This window comes from Strix uralensis, chromosome 9 (assembly GCF_047716275.1).
Source record: "Strix uralensis isolate ZFMK-TIS-50842 chromosome 9, bStrUra1, whole genome shotgun sequence".
Classification (NCBI taxonomy): domain Eukaryota; kingdom Metazoa; phylum Chordata; class Aves; order Strigiformes; family Strigidae; genus Strix; species Strix uralensis.
Genome location: NC_133980.1, coordinates 7,310,218 through 7,335,448, shown reverse-complemented (window position 1 = coordinate 7,335,448; position 25,231 = coordinate 7,310,218). Strand labels below are relative to the sequence as shown.

The 25,231-nt window shown below is 35.9% G+C and overlaps 1 protein-coding gene across 3 annotated transcripts in view; it reads right to left on the bottom strand.

Moving 5' to 3' along the window:
- NLGN1 (neuroligin 1) overlaps nt 1-25,231 on the bottom strand; it is a 400,485-nt gene that overhangs the window by 193,942 nt on the left and 181,312 nt on the right. For 2 of the 3 annotated variants that reach the window (XM_074878520.1, XM_074878519.1), the window contains exons 3-4: nt 15,308-15,367; nt 5,973-6,125 (exon numbers count right to left, since the gene is read on the bottom strand). In XM_074878520.1, coding sequence (XP_074734621.1) covers nt 5,973-6,125; nt 15,308-15,367 — 213 coding nt within the window. The remainder of the gene's footprint in view (nt 1-5,972; nt 6,126-15,307; nt 15,368-25,231) is intronic. The other variant, XM_074878521.1, reaches the window with a different exon arrangement.

The following is a 25,231-nucleotide window of genomic DNA, read 5'->3' as shown; positions in this document are numbered from 1 at the left end:
TGATGTGTTTTGCTATTAATTTCCCATCTTTACTTTCAATGAAATGTACTTTTAATTAGGCAATAATATATAATCTTCTTGATAGATGAACATCTATCATTTTTACTCAAACATGTTAGGAAATGGATAATAGAAAAAAGGCTCATCAGAGACCCTTTGGTGGTACAGCAAAGATGGAATAAAATGCCATCTCTTGACAGTACCTTTAAGGTTTCATAAAAAGATAATGGATGTGCTTGTCACCAATGCTAATGATCAAACATTTTCCCAGTTTTACTGGATATTAAATTGCGAACTATAAAAGAAAACCCCACAGTCTAAGCAATGTAGGAAAAAGAATCTTGCTACATTTTTGATCTCTTCTGATATCTAACTAACATAAACCTTCTTATTCCATTGTTACTTCCACTGAATAATCACTATGCCATGAGTGGCTGATGCTTACTTCTACTAAAGTGAAGAGGCTTATTTTCAGGAGAAAAGACAGCTCTCCAGGTTGCAGAACAGGAACATGAGATATGCAAAAATACTTAAGTGACACAGGACACTAACTCATCACAAGATATTTATGAAGTTGACCAAAGTTCTTTTTATTCTGACATGAACCAGTTTTTGAAAGGGTTCTCTCTAAATTTTATATATGATTTTGACACATATTTGAAAGATAACCTGTTTAATATTTTCAGTAGTATTACCATGATGTCAAAATAAAGGGAAGAGCAAGGCAGCAAAAAAACTCCCAAACTATGTGATGGGAACAATACAAAGTAAATAATTACCAAAATAAGGATCGATCAGTTCGACAAATTAGATTAACACTGAAAAATACAGATCTAATTTGAAAGCACTGGGAAAAAAAAATATGGTATGTTATTTTATTTAGAAAGAGAAAAATATCAAAACAAAACAAGACAATACCTTCTAGTCAATCACAATGGAATTAGACTCCTGAAATAGGCAGGTACTTCCAAGTTGTTCTGAATTAGTTTTCATTATAATATATTCTCATCTGTGTGTTCAATCCTGCAAATGGTCATTAGATAATTCTTCATCCCATGAAAAGGTTCACTAGGCTACCTTCTGGAACTGCTATAGTAAGGGGAACAAACCCATGTGCAAAACTTACTCATAAAGGAAAGGTTGTGCATTATTTTTTGCCTGTTGGGAATGGGCAATGCCTTGAGAGAAAAACTGATAATGGCAGAAAAGCTGGCTTGGCACAGATTGCCCAACATTTACTGCAGGGCTCTATCCTTATATTTCACATACCTCTTTAGCCAATAAGATATTGCTGGTTGGCATGATTCTGCATAGAAGCAATATGTACGTTCAAACATAATGTATTTTTCTAATGTATTCTCACACACTGCAACAAAACATGTCAAGGTGTAATGACTCATCTTCTGTCACTACATCGTCTATAAAGCTCTGACAGTCCTCGACAAAAGAAAAAAAAAGGGCTTTTGCAACAGCATTTTTGCTTTGTTCTGTTTTCTTTCACTGTTCTGAGTTTTATTTTACATGAATGTTGCAGCCCAACACAGCCAGCTGACACAACACACTACTGAAAAATTGAGGTTTGGGATGGAAAACACAACAGACCTCTTCCAGGAATAGCTCTTCTGGGAAGAAGCTCTGTGCATGAGTAGCAATTTTCCAGTACCCTATTTCCTCATTGTATCATTTCAAATTATGGGCAACCAGGATCTCTCACAAGGGGAAGCACTCTACTTATAAGTCCCACTGATTTCAGTGTAGTTATTTGGGAGATAATGTTTGGGCGATTGAGGCCCATCGGTGTGCTGCAGTGACTTTACTTTCAGCACTGAAAGTGCAAACTGGCAAAAAAAAAAAATCTAAATGGCAGAATACCTGGATAGGTGTTTTCTACTCAGTAATCCCAGTCAATACACTCCAACTAAAGGGTGACAATATAAATACAAGACTAAATGACAGCAACAGTTCCTATACCCTCCTCAAAAAGGAAACTTGCTTATAATTAAAGAAAACATAACCAAGACAATCTCACGTATGGGTGTGCTTCTGTTTTGGCATAAATGATAGTTTTACAGTTACCGAACATTTGCCTTCACAATGCAGACATTATTCAGAATTTCAAATGGAAAATACAATATCCATATAATTTTTCCTTTTTCTTTATTATCACCTTTTAACCCAGACCCTTGGAATTTACTGTTTATATAGGGAAAACCATTGTCTCAAAGAGAAAAAAAAGGGAAATTTAAAGCAGTGCTTAACATAGAGAATCCTGTGAATCATTCTTCCATCCCCAAGTTCAGTTTGTGAGCTGCATTTGAAAATGTTTCTTTCAGTTCTATTAAATTCCTGTGGCTAAAAGATAATCAAGAGCAAGAAGTATAAAATAATAAAATGAAGAAACGAGTATGCAGTTAGCATAAACCATCTCTCTCCTTTCTCTCCCCTCAAGAGCAAAAGGGGTAGCAGCCAGTGATGATCCAAAGCGTTCTCCTTTTCTAAATCAACCTTTCATAAGAAAGAGCACAGAAAACAGCACCGGCACTATTAAATCTGTCTATCATGATCTTTTCTGGATGTTAAATAGACTCTTTTTATAATCCTTTTATGTTTCTTTTATGAAATTTAAATAAAAAGCTCCTGCTTTTTACCAGATGGATATATGTTAAATAAATATTTGAAGTCTCAAATTAGTTGAGTTCAAAATCCAAACTTGTCTTCATATCTGTCCTTTCCTAAAAAGAAGCCATAAAAATATATCTGCACTTACTCCTACACTGTCCTTCAAAGGTATTAGACTACTCATGCAGTATTCCTCACTAGATGAGATTGCTTGCACAAGACTTGCATTTAAAAAGAATCCAAAGAAGATGTAATTAGTCTAAGTCCAATGGCTTCTTATTCAGTAGTCCCCGATTTTCCAGGGCAAACAGTTCTCTTTTCTATCTTACCTTGATCTAAGGAAAGATTCTAACAGACTTTCATTCTCAGACTTGTTTCAAAGACAAAGTTGGGCCAGGGAGCTCACTGGGGGTTTGTTTTTTAAATGCACTTGTTCCATACTTCTTTAATTTTGATCATTGTTTTCTCTTTTACAAATGGATTTCAATTTTAAGCTATTCCTAACATTTTATTTAGAAGCAAAGCTTGCATCTCCATAAAATGCAGGTCCTCAAGCAGATTAGTCCATAAGACAAAGGATGTTTCAACTCAGAATGAACAGAAAAATAATCTGAATTGAACCAAAAGCTGTCTACTATGGACTGAATAACAGTACTGTTAGGAATCTAACATCACAGCATATCTTCCCTTTCTATCACTAGTGGTCTGGAAGATAATGTTGCTGTTGCAGCTATAAACATTTATTTAACTTGCTTCCTTATTAAGAAATGTCACAGTGTGAATTTTGGGGAAACAATGGCAGAACTCCTAGAACTCACAGAGATCACCTATATTAAGATATATATTCACAAGACCAATACAAGAAACCCAGACCAATAAAGGTCATATGAAAGTGAGAAGACAGACCTTATTTTTTCCGTACATCTTCTCATGTGAAAAAAAAAAAAAAATCCCTATATTACTTCTCCCTGTACAGCCAGGCATTTTACACAGCAGTGAAGTGAGATCTAGGTGTTCCACAGGCAATGGACGGTGAAGTTGAACCTCTCACCTTATGGGATACAATCAGGCAAGGGAAGCTGAGAATGTGTCAGCTATGTATTTGTAAAGCCTTTTCTTATTTAATGTGACTGCAAAGTGTAACATTCTGCTGTACAGTGATGAACTAGAGTTTCAAAACAGGAAAAGTAAAACTATGATTATGCAAAATTCTACTCTGAGGCGATCTTAAGACCAGGAAGCAAAGAAAGACAGAAAAAATGCAAACTGTGCAAATTTTCTTTTTTGATCACTAGTGTGTTTCTACACTACCTATTTAGTGATATGTCATCATTATTTATTTAATACATGACAGATAGGCACTGTGCCAGATACAAAATATATGAACAACTTCTACATAATTAACATGTGCATTTATTTTACTAAGAAAACCCTGCAAGCCCAATACAGGGTTATTTTAGTTAGTTTGAAAGTAATTTCAAGTATTCATACCAATCACTGGATTCTACTGTGAGTTTTAGAGGTTTTACTCTAATAGGTCCCGCTTAAAAGAAAATTAGCTCTTTGCCCCTTGAGGCTCTATAAAGACCACAAAGTCCAAAGAACCACAACAGCACAAACACAAATTAAATCCCCCTAAGCTCAGTAAGATGTTAACAGTGGTTTATGTCAGGGATCAGTGTTAAATTACAAATGGAAAAGCCATTACCATCAATGAAGGTGAAATAATTTTCATCTTGCGAGCAACTAGCCATTCAAACACTGCAACTACAACTGATTTAGGAACTGGACTAAATAATTTACAAAAATAAACAGTGCTTTCAGGTAAACAGATACGGTATTACTGGACAGAATACCCTACCAGCATATAACATAGACAAATGTTTGAAACACCAAAGGTGAGAGCACTGGTGTAAAACTAAAATGTTGATTAGAGGCACAGATTACAAATTATTAACTGCTGCACTAATATGTGCCCAGGACTTGAAGTTGCTGTATAAATTGGAAGACAGGAGGAGGGAGAAAAACATACAAAATATCAGAATTTCTTTGCTTAAAGAAGTATATCACAAATGAAACCTCTAACTGGATACTAAGGAGATAAATCCAGCAAAAAATAGATTTTTCTGAAAATAATTTAGTCCCTTGTAAAACACAACCATTGTAGACTAAGTTTCAAAATCTAAAGTCAAAATCCATTCCCTCCCGCCAAAACTAAATTGTATTCAGGTGTCAAATTTTTAACAAAAATTAAACTGTTGGAAGAAAATTACCCAGATGAGCAAACCAGAACCGATGAATCCGGGGATCATGCTAACTGAATTCAAAACACAAAGAAACAGAGTAATGATTAAATAAAATGACCACACAAAAGAAAACTTGAGTAGCAGACATCGCTAATGCCCACAAATTGAAAATAAAGTCGACTGGTCCTCAGAACCAACTCACTGCTGTGAATGACACCTGGCCTATCACACCACTTCAGACGTTACAAAGAATGCCCTTATACCTAGGTAAGTATTCTGAAGTTACTGTACTGACCTCCGTAATATCCCAGAATTGAACTCCTACTTTCAGGAGTCTGAGCATGCAACATTTCAGTAGAACATGCAGAACAAAAAAACAACAATCATATTGTCTCAAGAGCTGGTGAACTTGAATGTGGCTACACTGAACCAATAGGAAAGTACAATATTTTAGAAATACAAGCTACCAGAGGGATACCTCACAAGTCTACCAACAGCATCAGCATGTCCTATTCACTGTATTTGAAACAATCAAAAGTAACTCTATTCACAATGATTTGGCCTAGAAAATAAATACTGGAAGTATTTGGATGATACCCATAACACTTTTCAAAACCACAATGAAGGTAAAATTGAAAATGAAGATAAAAACCACAATAGGTAAAAAATAACAGCTCTTATTAAATGATGTTCTCATAGCCTCCTTAACTTTTTCAAAGTATGAAAAAATCACGGTAATCAAAACAGTCTGTTTTTTCCAACAGAAAACTCTATCGTCTATGACTTAACATTTAAAAAAAAAAAAAAATCTAATTTAACCATCTATGAAGTAAAGCATTACTGGTTTTCACAGGAAAAAAACCCCAAACTCTTCTTGTCTGAACAGCTCAGTTTCATACCCCTAAAAGCATGACATCAGGTTCTTCCAGATAATAATTGCAGTGTTGTTATATCTCATCACCAGAATACAAACCTTTTATTTGACAAAGAAAATAAAGTTGTTCTTTTGCCTGGTTTGTTTGTTTGTTTTTTTCTAATACATTCTCACGTATAACACAAATTGCATTGCAGATAGTAGGGATTAATGGAAAGCTAAAAGCTTCTTACCAAGTACCCCAAGGCGATAGTTGACTGTGATGACTATCACATTCCCATAACTTGCTAGAACACTGCCATCATATAAATTTCCAGTGCCTTCCATGTAGGACCCTCCGTGAATATACACCATCACAGGCTTAGGTCCCCCACTGTCCCGAATGTCTGGAAAAAATATTAAGACACATTTTATCTCAAGAAGGTACCAAAAAAAGATACATGCAATATTTTAATTATTTTTTAGTGAGGTTATTTTTCTTGAAGTGTTTCTCAAGCAACATCTTTTAAATAAGGAAATGGGCAGGTGGGTGTAAGTGTTTCTTTGTGGCTTTCTTGTAAGAAAAGTTCATATTTTTGAAACACTCATTGGCCTCAAAAAGCAGAAAGGAATTGAAAATGGTAACATGTTTGCTCAAATGCAGTGGGACAGTGGTCTGATTCTGTTCCTGCTGAATTTGATGTAAAATGTCTACTAACATCAGTGTGAGCTCATTTAGGCAAAGTCTGAACATTTCTGAAAGCTCAGTCCATCTTCGTGTTTACTTAGCTAAGGGCGATTCACCATATTAAGATAAAAAAGATTTCTGCTCCTACATAAAGTGTTGAATGCTTCCAGTATGGTAAGATCAATAATTTATAAAAAGGGTGTATAAACCACAGCCTTTTCATAGGTTTGAAGTCTAAGTTCTCAAAAAGTACTTGGAAGCTGTTTAACACTGAGACCTCAAATGGATATTATTTGTAACCTGGGTAGCCTGAAGTTTAAGGTGCATGGGTACTTCTTATTTTACTAAATTGTGAAAAGGACTGTATATTTGGAAAAATAGCTGCCTAGAACAATGCTTATAAATCCCCACCCTGCATTCAAACAAGTTGTAAGGTTCTCACAATACTGACACCAAATGCTGGTAACAATTTTACATCTTAGAAGCTCTGCTATTCTCTCAGACAATAAAATTAGATATTGACATATTGTTTTGAGTTTCTTTTTAATGAAGACATTGATTTGGGTATCCCTCCCCCTCAAATAGTCCTATTTGCAAATCAATGTATCTACTCAGAATAAAATTTTGAATATATGAACACCACTGGTCCTTGTGAAGAAAGTTGGTCTTAAGTACCAATTCAAAGCAACAGTTAGTGGTGGGATATGTTTTTAAAAGATTTTTCTGTTGGACAGGAAAGAAATCAGCTAAGGTGTAAATTTAAACTTTTACATCTGGATTAAATTGTATTTTGAGCTCATTACTAAGTGCCTGAGTCTTTTCCAGTGGCCAAGTCATAATATTCCATAATAGTCCCTAAAATTCAAGAAAGACAATAGCAAGAGATCATATGAAAACTTCCCAATGAGGAACTGTATTGCATATTCTGATGTGAAGACATTTTTTGTCATTATGACAGTATTCAAGCGACTTCCCTGATTACCCCCTTCAGCATCTGAAGAAACCTCAGATGTATTGTTTACTCCTTTGATTTGGAGGAATTTTTGTTAAGAAGTTTTCAAGTAAGCTCTCTGTAAAATTGTTTGAATTGTTTCTGAAGCACTGTAAAGACCACTAGGTGAGGGCAGTTATACTAAAAGCCCTGCTTTTTGAATTTGCTGAAAAAGATCAGCATAGATGTCTCTGTTTATAGAAAGCCAGTTGCTATTATTATTTTTATATTGATTCTAATTTGAAGAAAATGCCAGAACAGTCAAGATCAGAAATTGGATCTCCAATATTGGAAGTACTAGAACAATCATTTAAGACCAAAAGGATGATGAAAGGTTGCACCTGAAATTGTTTGTATGTATTGTTTTCCTCACTTAAGCATATAGTAAGGGCTTTCCAACATGCAATTTTCAGAGTGTGGGACTGAGGAGATTATTTATCTTCATTGTCCATAGGATAGAATTATGAGCTCCTGAGGTTTAAAACCTACACCGAGGAAAAAGTCTTTTCAAATTCACATACTGTTTTCAGTAGATGGTTTGTTCATAGTCTATACTCCTTTTTTGGATACAAATATGGAAGCAATAATAAATTATTAATCTGAAATCACTATGTGACTTTTCCCAGCAGAAATTGTACACAGTTAATTGTATGCTTGGTGGTAGCACAGGGGGAGATTGTCTCAGAATTCTTCTTTAATTAAAATTACATAGAATTACAGAGCACCAACTGTGAACAGTAATGAAATGTTGGTAGTACTGGCCTGTTTATCTGGAAAATAATACTGGAACAGTTAGAAAAGAATAGGTGTCCTTTATCTGGGAAAGGAAGCACACATTCATGAGTGAAATCTGACATATAAAGAAGTGATTCTCTGAGTAAATTCTGTTTATACCATACTTTTGCTATTTTCTACTACCAATATTCTTGTAAAGATTACAGACAGATAAAGAAAGACTAATTTTCAGCTCTGCTTATGTGCCATGTCAGAGCAGATGACATGCAGTATGAATTTTCCTCACGCTGCTTTGCCAAAGTCATCAGTCTTAAGAGAAATCCCTTCTAGAAAAGAAAAATGGTGCTTTGTGTCTCAGGCAGTAATCTAGTACTGGAGATATCTGTGAGGTTATGCAGCATTCAGCTGAGCCTAGTGGGACTTTGGGCTATGGATTATATAGAAGCTATGGAGCTCTTCATGTGAAGAGAGATCACTGTATTTTGGTGCTTTCATATCAACTGCAGTCTATAGCCAGGATTATTTGAAAGGTACAAATATTCAGCTGGGAGAGTACTGTTTAAATGCAGATGTCATTAACTAGTGGATGCTATTAAATAATAAGATCAAAGGAAGAGAGCAAAAAATCAGACCATAATCAAGAACTGATTCCTACCTGAGAGTGAGTGTTCCCCCATGAAAACTATCATCCTTTAAAATTAAAATGGAAGAAGTATTAAGATAATACTGTGATGAGAAATTCTGTATTGGTACAAAAGTGGCAAAAAGATGCACTTTTGGAAAGTGCTTATTGGAGGCGTCCAACTCAACAAAGAAAATAACCGAGACTTTGGCACTCAAATACTTTTCAAAACCTGATCATAAATGATTTGATACATCTTTCATCTTTTCCTACAGGCTGGTATCCATCCTTTGTGCACATGTGCTGGATGGTCTCAGTAAACTGTAGGTACAATTTCTCACACAGATTAATAGTCATTCATGGATGCAGATTAATAGTTACTTGTTAAGTAGCTCATTCTGAACCTGAAGAATTGGGGTGCAAATGTGGCGTTTCTGCCAAGTGTAGATTTATATACTGATTTAATTTACTCCTGTACTGTACTTTTTGTTGCATTTTATTAAGTGTTGCTTTAATTAAAAAACAGACATATTAATATTTTCAAAGATATGCAGGGATGGTGCTGTTCAAAATCCTTCTCAAATTCAACTCTGTTCTGTTTTTATTCACACAGAAGATAAATTTTGAGTGCTGTGATTTGTTTGGCTTTAAATTGCTAGTTCACAAAACATCTAAGTAGGTCTTACTGTATAGCAGAGAATTATCTTATTTATATGACATATACATGAACTTTCTTATTAAAATCTCCATCATCTCCTCTCTTCTGTACCTTTCTAATGTTTGTTGAATCTACTTTTTATGTCTGGTCTTAATTACATTACAGGCAATTTAGGAATAGGACTGTCTTTTATTCCATGTTTGTTACATCACACAACAGGGAATCAGGTCTGACTGTGAATACCAGTCACAATTGTCATATATAACAAAACATAATTATAGCTTCAGTCATTTGAAGCTGATGTGAATTGGCCATGTGACTTAACAAGTATAATTTGCAGGGAACAACCAAAATGGGAAAGGAAGAAAGCCTACCTGGAGACAACTTAGCACAAAAATATAATTAGTTTAGCACAGATGTCACAAGCAGTGTTTTTCTAAATGCTATAAAAAATTGTGACATTTCGAGGTAGAGTATTAAGTAAATCTTTTTTGAATGTGAAACAGCATGAGAACAGTGGAAAACTTTTAGAGTGCTTACTGTAAAATCTACATGTTCCTTACATAGAATATTATATGGATGTATGTGTAGCTCCTCCATAAACCTTTGTCCTAAAATAGTTAAGTAGAGCATGGTACCAACCAGTGCAACTCTTAATCATTTAAAAGCCTTTTAACAGTATTTCACCTTTCAGTTCAAATCTATCAGATGTCTCACAGATGCACTGCTATTTGAATAAGCTAGTGCACTTAGTGGTGCTAATATGTAAACATCCATTAATGACATGTTTTTAGCATGTGATATAGAACTAGGTGTCCTGAGACTACTAAAGTTCTATTGAGCTTCTGTTAGGAGTAGCAGGGAGGTTCTAGATACATTTCATATCTTGATATACAGCCTGCACCCATCAAGTTTCAGACAAATAGAATCATCTCCTCCTTTTTGTTTGTTTTTGTATCTGTCATACCAATGGATCATTTTGTGCCCTTTCAAACACTTAACTACCTTTACCTGAAAGTGATTTGAGATCCTGATGGAGGACTATATATATTCTAACATTAAAAAAGGCCTGTGCTTTTACAGGTAAACAGCTGTAGCAGATTCTCATTAAATAGGATCTCAATAGCGAGGTAGGTAGTAATTTTAAATTATTAAAAGATGATGGTTAGAAATGCAAAAGCTGACAGACTCTTCACTGTACAAGCAATGCTTGGCAGTGCTAAAAGTATAATGGAGCCCCGAAGAGGTGCTTAAATTAAAGTCCTGTCAGAATTTTTATTATGCACGTTTTCAAGTATTAGTAATATCACCACAAAAATTCAACATAATCTGAACTGAGGTTCTCAGTGTGAAGGGAAAATATAATTGGCAAAATTTAATATGCAAGTGACATTGGAAGCTGTACTTGGGAGTTGGAATCACAGAAGTAACATGAATGGGTGACAGGATGAACAGGAATCCTGAATATGTCTATGCGTATCAGTCAACAAGTTCACCCAAAGTGATAAGATCTGTGCTGCTCCAGCCTGGCTGGAGCTCATTAGAGACTATAATTAAGGCTGGAGCATGTGGTTGCTTTGCGAGGTAGACAAATGTGTTCTGCTGTTTACTGATCTCTGAAGTCCGAAAATGTATAACTCGCGCCAGACGGAAAGATTGTTTCTCTCCCTATTTCTTACCATGACAGTTGAAAGCAGATGAAATGCTAAACTTGGCAACCTCATCTATTTTAATACTAATGGAGTGATAGGGTTTTTGGAGAAGATCCTCAATTCTGAAATGTGCTCTTTTGCGCCAGTGACGCTAGTCTGTTAAGCATAAGAAGGGATTTGCAGATGCATTCTGCATCATTAGCAATTTAAAATTTGAGTGGATTTTTGTTTGTTTTGATTTAAAACACGCTCTGGACCAAGAACTTCCTTCAGTCAATGAAGTCCAATAGCCCATATAAGACAGAGCATCAGACTAAATGATCAGAATCATCGCAGTTACAGCCTGTGAACAAACAGCAACATCTGTTCCTAATCTGTCTCCTTTTTCACAGGAGAGATTGGAATGGAGAAGGGATGAGTAGAAACATCTAGCAATTACAGTGCAGACCCCGCTTCTGAGGCGTGTACTCTCAGTTCCCTACTTTACTATAGACATGGTGTCTGCATTCCTCAAACTTAGTGTCTGTATTCCTCCTTTCTAAAACTGGAATAGCATTCCTCTATCGCAGAGGGATGCTGTGAGACTGAATACATTAAAAACAGAGATGCTCAAATAGCATTGGGGACTAAATAAGGATCTAAGATTGACAGATTGATGTGCTAGGGAAGGTGTGTATGACAGAACAGTGGATGAGAAGAATTCATTTGTGAGCAATCCTTCATGGATATTTCATACAGCATTAACTACCTAGAAGTCCAGTTTTGATCCCTGAGTACATAGTCTGATTAATGATTTGTCTTGCTCTATTTGAAGTCACGCTAAGGATTTTAGCACATAGGAACTAAGGGTGCATAAAGAGTCAGTGTTTTTTGCTATAGCCTAATTAAATCATGTTAAATTATTACCTTACCAAAATTAAGACTGAGGTAAGATATTAAGATTAAAACATTTTCCTTTTTTAAACTAAGCCTTGTTTCTAGACCGAGGAAGATACAGTTTATTCAACTGCTGAGCGACTTAAATCTTTTATCTACACTAGATATTGCTTACCTGCATGTCAACAAATAGGCAAATCCACTACCGCTGTAAAAAGGGAAAGCCCCAATGCTCACTGGTTGCAGGTGCTTTTGCCACCCTTGTTTTTGGTGCCAGCTCAAGTAGTTCAATACATATTGAAAAACAGGTAAGCAATTTCAAGCGTAGATATGAAAGAGTTAAACAGAAACAAGAATGCATCCAGACTGGGGGGAAAAAAAAAAAAGGACATTTATATAATTTCTGACTTTTTGCACATTTCACACTCATAGAATTTGAAAACACCTTCATTTTTTAAACAGCAAATTTGCAGATCATTAGCTGGTAATGTGCACTACTGCCTCTGGGTCTTTTGAAAACAAAAATGAAAAATGATCTAATTAAGCCTGGTCTACCGGTTGTGGCACATATCAGAGATCCAAGTTTGATTACTGATTCCAGTGCTTGTGCTGGCAAGGTTTGGACCACAATACTGTTGTAGTGACATGTAGCAGCAGATGGAAGTAGGATTATTGAACACTGTTCTAAAATGAAATGTTCTAATCAAACTCCGATGTTTGAGTGACACAATACAGAATACTTTCCAGGCATTTGATCCAAGAAGCTGCTATGAAAGATCTTTCTTCAGGGAAGGTATAAAACAAGAAATGGACATGGGAGCTCTGAATTTCTTAACACAGAGCCCATCCTGGACATTTTAGAAATCACAGTAGCATGGATTCTATGATTACATGACACAGTTGGTTTTAAATATGTATAGCCCAGTCTCCCTAATATTCCAATGTCATCATTCATTCAGTTTGGTATTTGTTTTATTTTGCCCCCAGTTATTCATCTGTAGATTTTTATATTGAGTAAAAACTGCCATACTGCAAAAGGTGAAGAGTTTGATGGACAGGTTAGCAGAAATCTAGGCACCTACGGTGGCTTTATGCTTTGCCTCTTTCTTTCCTGCTACTCCTAGCCAAATACATATGATGTGAAGTTTGTGAACTCTTCAAGTTCTGCATATGCAACAAGTACTAGAGATCCAATGCAGAAGAGCAGGTTCACAAAATGCTGGTCATCTGATACTGCTCCTGCACTGAGGCACAGTGAAATGCAGGGCCTCAGCAGACAGGGTTCCTACCAACCCAGCAGACATCCCAGCAGCCTTCCGTGCCTACTGATCATAAAAAATTTAAATTTGCCCTGTCTCTCTGTGACTCTCGGAAGCAGTAAAAGTCTAATTACTGCCTGCATTCTTCTACTGGCACGGAAAGGAGAACAAAACTGTCATTTGTATGCCAGAGAAAATTAATCCCAGTCCTATAAATTACAGAGATTTATTAGTGTTGTAAATGTGTTCCTTCCCCTGTAGTTTGACTGCTGTGTTCTTACAGTCCTTTCTCTCTCCCCTACAACTGTCAATGTGGGAGACTGGTTTTCTCTGACATGGACACTTGTTCTCCAAAGACTGAGATCCCTCATCTCATCTGATTCTACACACTAAACTGCCTTCTAATAGCAACCACTCTCTGATGGATTTTAACAAACTGAGTAGTCTCTTCTACGTGTGTCTAAGCAGAGAAGGGCTCAAGAAATGTTAAGCCATTAGCATCTGTCTTGGCAATTATACAGCAATTTAGGAGAACCATTAAGGTCCACTGGATGAATAACCCAGGTTTCAAATGGTTTCTTAAAACATATTGTTAAAACAAGACAGAGTAACTTTTACAATGGCTAATTCAATATCACAGGTCTTAGAGAATACACAAGAATATCCCTCGCAATATTTTGTCATGAACTAATGTAAAAATGACTTGGCCTCATAGAGCTAAGTGGATCTGAATTATCATACCTAGCTCTGAAAAATATGTGGGCTTTCAAAGGAGATTTTCCGCTATGTTTTTCTTTCAAATCTTGGGCCAATTGGTGGGATTTCATTCATGTGCTTAACACACACATTCAGTAGAGGATCTTAAATCAGACATGTATAAATTCATGGGTTTATTTGTAAAGTCTCTGTTCAGTTATTGGGTAAGAAGTTAAATGCTCATATTTGCCTTCATCTTTTGTGAGAAGACTGCATGTTTCTGTTTGAGTAAAACGGTTGATGTTCTGTGTGATGAAAAATTTCTTAATTAAGGCCTTACAGTTTACAAATTAAGCTTCATCTCAGTCTCTGGCAAAAACCGAAAAACCCAGATATTAACAGAGAAGCAAGCAGCAACTCTACCAGTTTTATATGGTAATTTGTTGTACTCACTGACCATAAAATATACAAAGTGTGTATTTAAGATTCAGAAATTTTGAAGCACATCTACTTGAAGGGATGAGACTGCTCAGGAGAAAGAGCCTCTTGTTACCATTTTCATAGCCCTGAAAAAATATCAAATCTGCATAGTTTATATGATTAACAGACATAATTCATAAACAGAATAATATGCTTGACATTTGAAACTTTTGATTTTACTTGGTAATAGGGTTTTCTAAGGGTCAGCACAGGCAGCTAGGCATCTTTATGTGCTTGTAGAAAACAGAATGGATCAGATTCCTCTAGATGACATCAGTTTAGCTCCACTGAATTCCCTGGTGCTGCACAGAGCCTCACCATCTGCAAATATTGCCTGCTGTTCTAGGGCTACCTCTCTTCTACATGGAGGTGGGGTAGTCTTGCATTTATTTATATTTGTTCATGGCAATGTAAGTGAAGAAGGTTTTGTATTTGGGGAAATTCAGTTGCTTAAGAGACACTTTCTAGGAATTTTCTCTATTTTTTCTTTTATAAACACATTTTATATGTTTATCAAACTGAGATCAGTCAGTGAAAAAAGAAACATCTTTGTACTTCGTGAAATACATAGGGTTAGAAAACATGCAAAAAGGTGTACAGAGAAACTTTAAAAGAGTGTTAGTTTAAATAGTATGGACAAAATTCAGTCAAAAGGTGGGATGCAACATATCAAAAGTCCATTTCAAGAAAACAAAAAACCCTCCTCTTTAAATATTGTTACTGTTTTGCATCAAAACGTAGAACTTAACACATTCTTTCTTTTAAAAAATTAAAAATATATATAACAACAAGCAAGAAGACAAAACACATCAAAAATGGGAATTAAAAAAAAAAAAACTCTTCAAAAGAAGACAAGAAGTCAAAAAAAGAGGGGAGAAAAAAGATTTTCAGGGATCCTTGTCATGCAAATCAGTTTGGCGGCAAAAAAATACCTTCATCTTCAGCACCGTCATTATCACCTAAATCATCTGTCTGTTTCTTTGTAAGGGGACCTAGGATTGAGAACGGAGAAAATGGAGGAAAAAAGACAATTCAAGAATATACAAGACTGAGGAAAAAAAACAGTGAATATTAAATTCCCATGGATGTTTCAAGAAAAACATTTGCAGGGAGGGAAATCTTAGTTTATGACAACCAATTTCTCATTACGTTTTTCAAACATTACAGCAAAACCTTCCCTAGGGGGTATGGCTATTAGAAACATCTAGCACAAGAATCAAAGAGTGCCCAGTGCTTTATTGTTTTTAAATGAAGAATCAAAGCTTGTTTACTAAAAGCATACCCACCATCAACTATATTTATCCACTTAATTTGTTTTTTGTTGCTGTTATTATAAATAGTGGAGACAAGAACTGCCAAATTACCTCTTGCATTTGATGCAATAAGGTGGCTAATAAATGTCTTGACAGTTGGTTAAAACAATATTTTCTGTGAAAGGATAATTCACATTTCTAAGTTCAACCATTTAAGCTCATGTTTTACAAAGATAAACATGGATTTGGCTTTTTTCTTTTTTTTTTTTTTTTAAACACACTCATTACATTCTCTTTTAAATGGAACTGTAGAGTCCCTTGAAACCTTTGACTACCTGCTGAGATATTTGTAAAGAAACATGAAAATCCACATGTAAACTAGAAACAAGAGTGAAATCCTAGACCAACTGAAGACAATGATTTTTGCCATTGATTTCAATGGGGCCAGGGTTTCGTGCATAGCATACAAAAGTTGTATTGAATATAGAATTGAAATTTTAGCTTGGGCAAGACGCACAACTTCATAATTCCTTATTTCTATAAATGGATGGCATGACAAAATTCTCTCATGCCCAGCACCTGTATTATTAACAAGTATTAATAGATTCATCATATGTGGGAAAAATGCCCACTCCTTTAGTGAGTAATAAAAATATACACCAGAAGGAAAGTCAAAGGCCATTCTGAAAATATTTCCACGTCATATATTTTACACACTTACGCACAAACAAAAGACAGTTGGAACTCAGCATTATCTTTCCTTTTTTTTCAGACCTCTCTCATTTCCATGACATTCTGTAATTTGCATGCAAAAAAGCAATCAGTATGAACACAGCACTAAGTAACAAAAAAAGAAAAAGCCAGCCAAGCACAGAGTAGAAAACAAGAACTTTCTCATGCATAAAATAGCAATAGACAAAAACAACAACAAAAAGGAGATGAACAGTATGTGTTGATATTTGCAGTAGATGTAGGCAAGAGACATGCATTAACTCTAAGCACTATGGAGTATTAAAACATTTGTATTTAAAAAGCTCTCTCTAGCTCTGTTATTTTACAGGATATTAGTCATTCAGCATTAAACCTGTCGTTTACAGGCAAAATACCATGTATTTGAGTGATGCATTTAACAAAAAATTCATACAATGTTTGTACCAGGTGCATGGATTTGAGAAACAGAAACCACCCATGAAGTACCATGAGATTTTAACTGTGAATGTAGGAATTGGACCATATTACTGAAAACCAAAGCTGAATACCTTAATTACTGCATCAGTCAGGAGTATAGTTTTAAACTCATTCTAAATACAGAACACTAGAATTATACATCATAAATTAAACACTAGCATTTTTATAGCCATACCTGCAACAATCATTCTTAGTACAGCACCTTGGTGATGCAATAGCTTTTCTTAATACAAGCCCTGAATATAATCTTCACAATATATGGTATCTAGACAATGTGACCCTATCCGAATGTGCACATTCAAATGTCTTGCTGCTCATCATTCCCATACCATAGCAACTTTACTTCTGAAAGAACAAAACTAGAAAAGTAAAAGATGTATGCAAAGAATAACAATAATTTTATGGTGGGTTTTCAGCATGGTGAACAGGAAGAATGAATTTAAGAATTAAGAGCTATGCACTTAACAGAGCAGTTAATTATGGAGTTAATGGAAAGCCAGACACAGCCAAAGATATATATACGTACACATTTTTAATGGCTTCTTGTTATCTTTTAAATTTTTAAAAGTCACCAGAAAGGAACAAAGTAGCATCTGGAAAGGCAAACAACACACATTTCTCCAAATAACTTGCACAGAGAGGGGTGATTTATTTTCTGGATGAAAGCAAGACAATGAATGTTACATTTTTTTAATAGCTGCCCTTTGTGAGGTATTTTGGGTAGATCATGGTTCCAGATCTCAACACCAGTTACACAGCGCATCAAACAACTCAATGCAAATGACTGATCTCATACCAACTCTGGTTTTACAACATCATAAAGCATAACTGGGGCTAGCTATTAAAAATAACCTGGGTAATTCTAGTATTTATACAGTTATGAGTTTCTCCGAAAGCCATAAAAAAATCAGACCATCTCCTTTATAATCACTGAATCATAGAATCATTTAGGTTGGAAAAGGCCTTTAAAGATCATTGAGTCCAACCATTAACCTGACACTGCCAAGTCCACCACTAAACCATGTCTCTAAGCACCACATGTACATGTCTTTTAAAAACCTCCAGGGATGGTGACTCAGCCACTTCCCTGGGAAGCCTGTTCCAATGCTTGACAGTTCCTTTTGCAAAGGGGCTGACCTATTTTTAAGATGTCATAGATTAACCATGCGTTCTAATAGAGCTATATATCTGTTTCACAATACAGGGGCTCTGCTTGACACATCCCCTAAGCAGGAGGACTCATCCCTGATGGAGACATGTGGCAGACACACCACTAATAATATTCTGTTAAGAGAGAGATGAGACATGACTTCTGCCACAAGGTCCCTCCAATCTGCAAATATAATGGACCACATTCATTACATGTCAGCAGCAGCTAGCTTAGAGAAACACAGACCAAAACTGATTTTCTGCTTGCTGCAGTTACAATGCTGTCTGAGGTCTAGAAACCAAAGCAGAGTTTGGTCCTCATGCACCAGGTGTGAAACTACCTACCTCTTATCTGTACTTTACTATACATTCAGGGATGCTGAGAAACTTAATTTGTATTTGCAAATGGCTCTACAATCCCTAAAAGAAACATCAGCTCAGGACCCATTGTGCACACGGCTGTGTAAAATGTCAACCAGCAACATCAAGTGGTTCAATCTTGAATCCTCAAAGAGGAAGCAGAGCTCTGAGCTTGACCGTATATATTCTGTGTTGCCCATTTCATGTATGGCTGCTGAAGAAAGTTTCTGAAACCATGAAAGTAGTAGTAAGAGAAATTCTGGATTAGATTTCCACCCGTTTCAGCAGTAATTCTCATTCTAAAATCAGTAAGAAATGGCTTTTCCTTCTGATTCTCGATAACAGACTACATTGACTAACAGCAACGCTGTATCTGTATGATCATAAAGAAGGACTGACATCTTGACTCCTTACACAGGAAAACATGCTGAAATCACTATCAGATAAACAAAATAAAATCTTATGGAAAGAGCCTACAAAAGTGTAACAGCAATAGCCTTTTTAAGAAAAAAAAAATCAGGACTGAAATTGCTTAGTAAGTGTATAATTTTAAGTTATTTTCTGCAGGTTTGAATTAATATTCTACAGAAAGTTTATGATTTTGTAAATTAAATGTTTCCCTCAACTAGATATATAGTTCTTTAACCCTGACTTTTTATTCAATATATGATTCTTTAGGGTTCTTCCATCATTTTAATATTCTTTACAGGTAACAGAAACTAAATTACTAGGACATGACGGACTAGGAGCCAAGAGAGTATACATTTTACAGAATTATGATCACCTAAAGTCTTTTGTCCACAATTACTTTCCACTGTTGTTCCACTGTAGCTTCTCTTCACCTTTCATGAAGGCTCACTTATTCCTCCTCCTTGAGCATTTCACTTACAAAAATGGGCATCCATTACAAAAAGACCATTTTACTATGTTCAAGACATAAGCATTCAAATAGATATGCTGCTTTATTGTGCTGGCCTAAATTTTAGCTCAAGTTTATGTAATAAATATTAAACATCAACAAAGTAGTCAGGTACCATAAATAATGAGGGGAAAAAAGGATACTGAAGCCTCTAAAATGCTGATGCAAAGATGATTTACTTATCAAGAGGCTCTCCAAGGTTTAGTCTCATTTAGTCTCATGTTGCTGCATACCCATAACTCTCATTAATGCTAATGGGAAAGTAGACCCCTAAGTCAGTTTAAAAACAGGAAGAAGCGATTACTGCATTTTATGTCTCCTAAAGGCAATGAACAGTCTTGCTACAAAAGCTAAAGGAATGTTATGTGCAGAAGGAACTCCTACAGAACTCTCTACTCATTTAATTTAAAAATAGTTCTTACATTATTTAAAGTATTATTCAAATATTTATTCTATTTGTATTGCAATCAGTGCTAAGGAAGTAACATGATGCATTTTAAAATCTTGATAGTTGACTACTGTATGTCTGCAGACGGCTTTCCTTTGCTTAAAATAAAAGAAATAATATACCTCCTGTCCAGTTAGCTAAAGAGTAACTATGTGCTCAGAAATAAAGTCCAGCCGTATTAATTCTGGGTTTTATCATTCCCTTTGATGAAGGACTAAGGTACTTTAGTTCCCAAATACATTAAAGCTGATTATAAATTCTCTCTTTATGGTCTTGATTCAACAGAAATTATCTGCGGCCTTTTGGACCGCATGTGTGCAGGAGGCATGGAAGCTGTGGATGTCATTAGCTTTTTGGCCTGGGAAAGCTATTCATCACAAAAAAATCATACTGCAAGTTGACAACATTTTATAAAACAACAGTACAAATCCTCTAAACTTAATAAATCTGTGCTTATGTATACAGTCATTGTTCGGGCCAAAATGTTCTCCTTCTGTAATCAGAAAAGCGGGAAAGAATAAAGGGACCTTTTACTTTAGGTTAAGTAGACTCCATGGATCTAGCAATTTAGAAATCTCCATAGTAATAATCATTCTTTGAGTTAAGGTGTCTCTTCAATAAAAAGGGAAAGAGATGAGATTAAGGCTGACTGCTGAAATAATACAGGTATTAGAAAAATTCACTAAGCGGGTTGCAACACCATGGAATCTGGTAGCACACATGTTAAATACAATTATATATTTAGATAAGTGCCTCCATCCATTCATTGCTATTTCTTCTTCACTACCTAATTTTTTTAATTGAGCACTGAAGATCTGTGAAATTTTCTCACCTTTTAAGGCTCTACACTCAGATCCAAATATAAAATAACAAATTGTTTTTTCAACTATCATTTTTATGCAACAGACTTTCCAACTAAAAAAAACCAACTGTGCTGAATTATCACAGTCTAGCAGATGTTAGCTGAGGCACAATAACATGTTGTACCTATCTCCTAGTTTTAATTTAAAAGAAATTAATGATGAGTTATAATTAACAGTCTTCAGACCTCAACATTTTCGGTGAAGAGAATTCAAAATCAAATTCCTATATGTAGAAATTAAAACATAACTATATAATAATTTTTCTTATAAATGTAATGACAAATTGGAAAGATACAGCATAATAGTCATCTGATGAATAATTTTATAAAATCATCTTCTTTCATTTGAAAATTAGAAAGCTGTCAGCAAAAATAAAAGAACTAAAATTCCTTACAGAAAAGACATTTGCAAGGTACAAATGGCAGTTGGGTCTTAAGAAACACTTAACCAAAAAAATATCTCTTTCTATTATACTTTGTTGCAATAGACAAAACAATCTACTTGATACTTTCCCTTATTACTGTCTTGCTTTCACCACATGCTCACTCCTTTCCTTGTTATTTTCCCCCCTTAAATTCCTTTTTTTTCCATATTGTACTTATTTGCAATATTTGTACGTATCAGCAGGCCAAAGCCCTGGTCAACTTTGCTTTTTGATGATAACATTTGCACTCACGTTTTAACAAGAAATTATGGCACAAACCTCAGTCATTTCACATCTTACTACCTGATTTGTGATGACAATCAAGTACTGTAATTAGAGTTGCAAGTAACTCAAATTTGCATCTGGAAGTGAATGACAGGTGCAAATTGAACCCACAAAAGGGTTGCCAACTTTCTTTGAAAATTTACATGTATAAATGCTTTGTCACTAAAGAAGCTGTTCTGACACTTCAAGACTAACTCCTGCTGTGTCTTTTATAACAGCATATTGCTGAAGTGCCATACAGAAAGAATGTCTAATCCCAAACCTTTTTCTTCACAAGATTAATCACACTGGCTGGATCTTGATTTCCCTTAAATCTGAAGGAGTTTCATTACTGAACACTAGATTTGTGTGAATTTAAATGAGATTAAAATCTGGGAATGTAGATAAGAGTTTCACTCTTCACTCTGTTTCCCATTTTAGGTGCAGCCTGAAATTCTATGTATCCTCAGAGGTGAAGGCACTTTATGTTCACGTGTCGTGTGGAGAGCAGCTCAAATGAAGCTTCATTTCAGACTCTCTTTAAATCCCATTCCCTTTGCAATAGGCCACTCTATAAATCCAATTCCCTTTCTAGAGGTTTTTGGTTACGTGATATGCCTCACATGGAGTCATGCAGCATTACTAGAAAAGTAGGCAGGATAAGTAGAGATCACTGGGTGAGCCCTGGTCCCCTGGGACACATCAACACAGCAGACAAGATCAGCCCTGAAGATCCAGGCAGCACGCATGCCTTATCCTTCTGGATGTCTGCCTGCATCGGGCACCCTTACAGTGTCCTGCCACATAGTATTTTGGGTGGGTAAAACTCTGCTCTACTCTGCCTCTGCACAGTAGTGCAGATACAGTGGTCCCGCTCAGGTGAATGAGATTTGCCAGGACAGGTTCAAAGACAGACAGGTACTTCTGTCCTAATTTTCCATAAAATACAAAGCTAGGTGAGCTGCCTGCTAATCCTAATGGGGCTGCAATGAAAACATAGCTCATGCATGGAGTATACTTAGTACAAGAAGGAAGCAATTCAGTGGAAGAGCCAACAACCTGGTAATTATTCTACATATTGTAGCTTCTGAACCACTCTGACTTCTGTTCTAGCCAATGAAAAAAAAAAATTACATTGGAAAAGGGGGAGAAGAGTAAAAGTTATTTATTTTCTTACCAACGAAAGTAAGGAAAGGAACAGACACTTATGGTAAAGCAGCGGCTGTTCCATCCATCGGAATTACACATGAGGAAAAGGATGCTTCAGATGGAGAAAGACTCTGCTGGCCAAGGCTGACACAGAAAAACAAAGCCCATGCATTTAACCAGGAATACTGCAGTTGGAGTACAAAGCTCCAGAGGTGAGGGATGGGCAGGTAACAGACACGAAAAATGAAATTTAAGCTGTTATATGGCCATCATCATCAGCATTTACCTCTCCAGTGTCACCTCATTTGCTTATATCACAAGTTCATGCCGCTTTTAACATTTTACTTGCATTAATAATTCATGTTGGTTTACAGATACTCATATTCCAGGGTGACACACTGCTCTAATGAATTGAATGCAACATTACACAGCTGTGCCACCACCTGAGCTTTCAGATCATGAATCAATTCTCTCTCTCTCTACAGGTAATGACTACAATCCAGATCCTAATGAAGACTTATGCACATGCTTAACTTTAAGCCTCTGAGTAAGTTCTCTGAAGTCAACAGGCTAAATCTCCTAATAATATAAAGACAGATCCACTACCATTAACAGAACTGCCCTCCTATTTGCATCTGGGTCAGGAGGTCAACTCAGGAGTAAAAGTTAAGCAAGAACGAGCATCCCAAATTTCTAGCTTCCCTCAGTTGTTCTGTGGATAAATCTAATCAACAAATAGATTTTCAATCTCTTGAATGTACTACCAAAGCTCTGTGATGAAATTAAATTTTCTTTTTTATAAATGCATTGCTTTTTAGTCTGTGTACACACAAATAAAATTCTACATCCATTTTCTACAGCTCTCATAATCAAATTGCTTCCTAATTTTAAGGAAGGTATGAACTCATTTTAGACCACAAGCTTAAAAAAAGTGATCATATTTAGCTCATGCAATAGAACTGAAGATTTGTAATTTCAAAACCCAAATTTTCACTTCCAAAAGGAAGATTTACAAATTGACATCAATATATCAACATTAATCTTCACTTTCTTCCAAAGATTTCTATAGCGTTGCTGTAATAACAGTGCAAGTCAGGATGCAGGAAGTGCATCCTTCGTATAAGGATATATGAAGAGACACAGCTGAGAAAACCACTATCAATTTAGGTAAAAGTGGCAAGGTTTTTTCTCTTTTTTGCTGCTTTTGTGGGTTTATGTGATTTTGTTTCAGGCAGGTAGGGTGGGTCATCTACATCAATAAGATGTTATCAGAAAGCATTCTCTGCTACCTCTTAAATACCGAAACATAATTAAAACCATACTTTAAAAAAATCCATCTTATTTCCCTTTTTATTTCATTGTCCCCTTCTGTTCTCAGCCCAAAGCAACAACTGGACAAATAACCTTTGTAATCTTGCCCCCAAATATTTCTCTCTGGAAAGAAACTACCCAAACCAGTAGTCTCAGCAGGTGAGATAGCTTTGGGATTCCTGTACAAGTAATTACCTTTGCTAGGGATAAACACTGTCCATCTGCCTTCTGGAAAAGCCTTCTCCCCAACTAATTCTATTAACTGCAGGGGCTGGTGTCACAGCAGCTATATAGTTTTGTTCATGGCACAGCTGAGCATACAGTCCAGCTCTCTCGAGACACAGTTTCATAGCCCAAATAGTGGAGCAAAATGGTCTTCATGTAACCATGTAATTGAACATTGCAGAGAAAAATCAAGTTAATTGTGCATAATATTTTCATATAGAGTTTGGAATGAACTAAGTTCTCCCACCCCTCTCCCCAATGTACTTCATCTCATCTGGTTTTAAGCCACATGCTTTGGGCTCTATGTAATTCACTGTACCACTGCAACCTGGGCAGTATTTTACCGTCTAGAAATCCACACTCTTGCATACCGCAGAGATCACAAATAATGGGCAAGTCCTATTTCCCCAAATTTCTGAATGATCAGTAAAACTTAATTCTCCAGCTACCTTACAGAGCTGAATTTCTTCAGAAAACTGGTAAAGGGGAGGAGAATGTTTGGTGTTGTATAGCTGATTGCAATCCAAACCTCTCCTTGCACTCAGCAGACAGAGGGGCAGGGAGGTTATAGGCAAAGCACCTTGATGATCAACTTTTCAATTCCGTCATATTAACTCCAAATCACTGCATTTCCTGCTGTGTTTTGAGTAGCTCAAAGAAAATCTGGTTCTATAGTGAGCAACCAAGGTAGATGTCACGTATGCTGAGTCATTCACAGTGGGCTAATTAGACAGAACTGCACCCTCCATCATCAACTGTAATGGCTTGTCTTCAGCATTGGCCAGAACCTCCCAATCATCCAATGGTGATGCTGGGACCTAAGTCACAGAGTTTCCTTGTTCTTGCTGTCATACCCAGGTTTCTGTCTTGTAATCTCAAGGGCAGAGATAGTACTTCTGATACTTTACATCCGTCTACATGTACCATCATATTTAAATGTTTTCAAACATTCACACAACAAAGTTTCTTCCTGGAAGGTAAAGGTGTATGATCTTCTTTTAGTTACGTATGGCTACATAAATATACACTCACCCACACACACATATACAGGCAGGTTCTCCTATATGCCTTTTTAACACAGAGAGATTCTTCCTACAGATTTGAAGCTCTGAGTATTACTGAAATAGAAACACATAAAAAAATGATACTAATAACCTGATGTTCAGAATTACAGTCTTTACACTAACTTGGATCTTAAAAAGAATAAAGATACTTCAAGTCAAATGTTTCTCCACTATTCAAAGCTTTCAAAGCATCCTTAAAAGACCATTTAATTGGGACTGTGGTCACCAGCTTTTAGAAA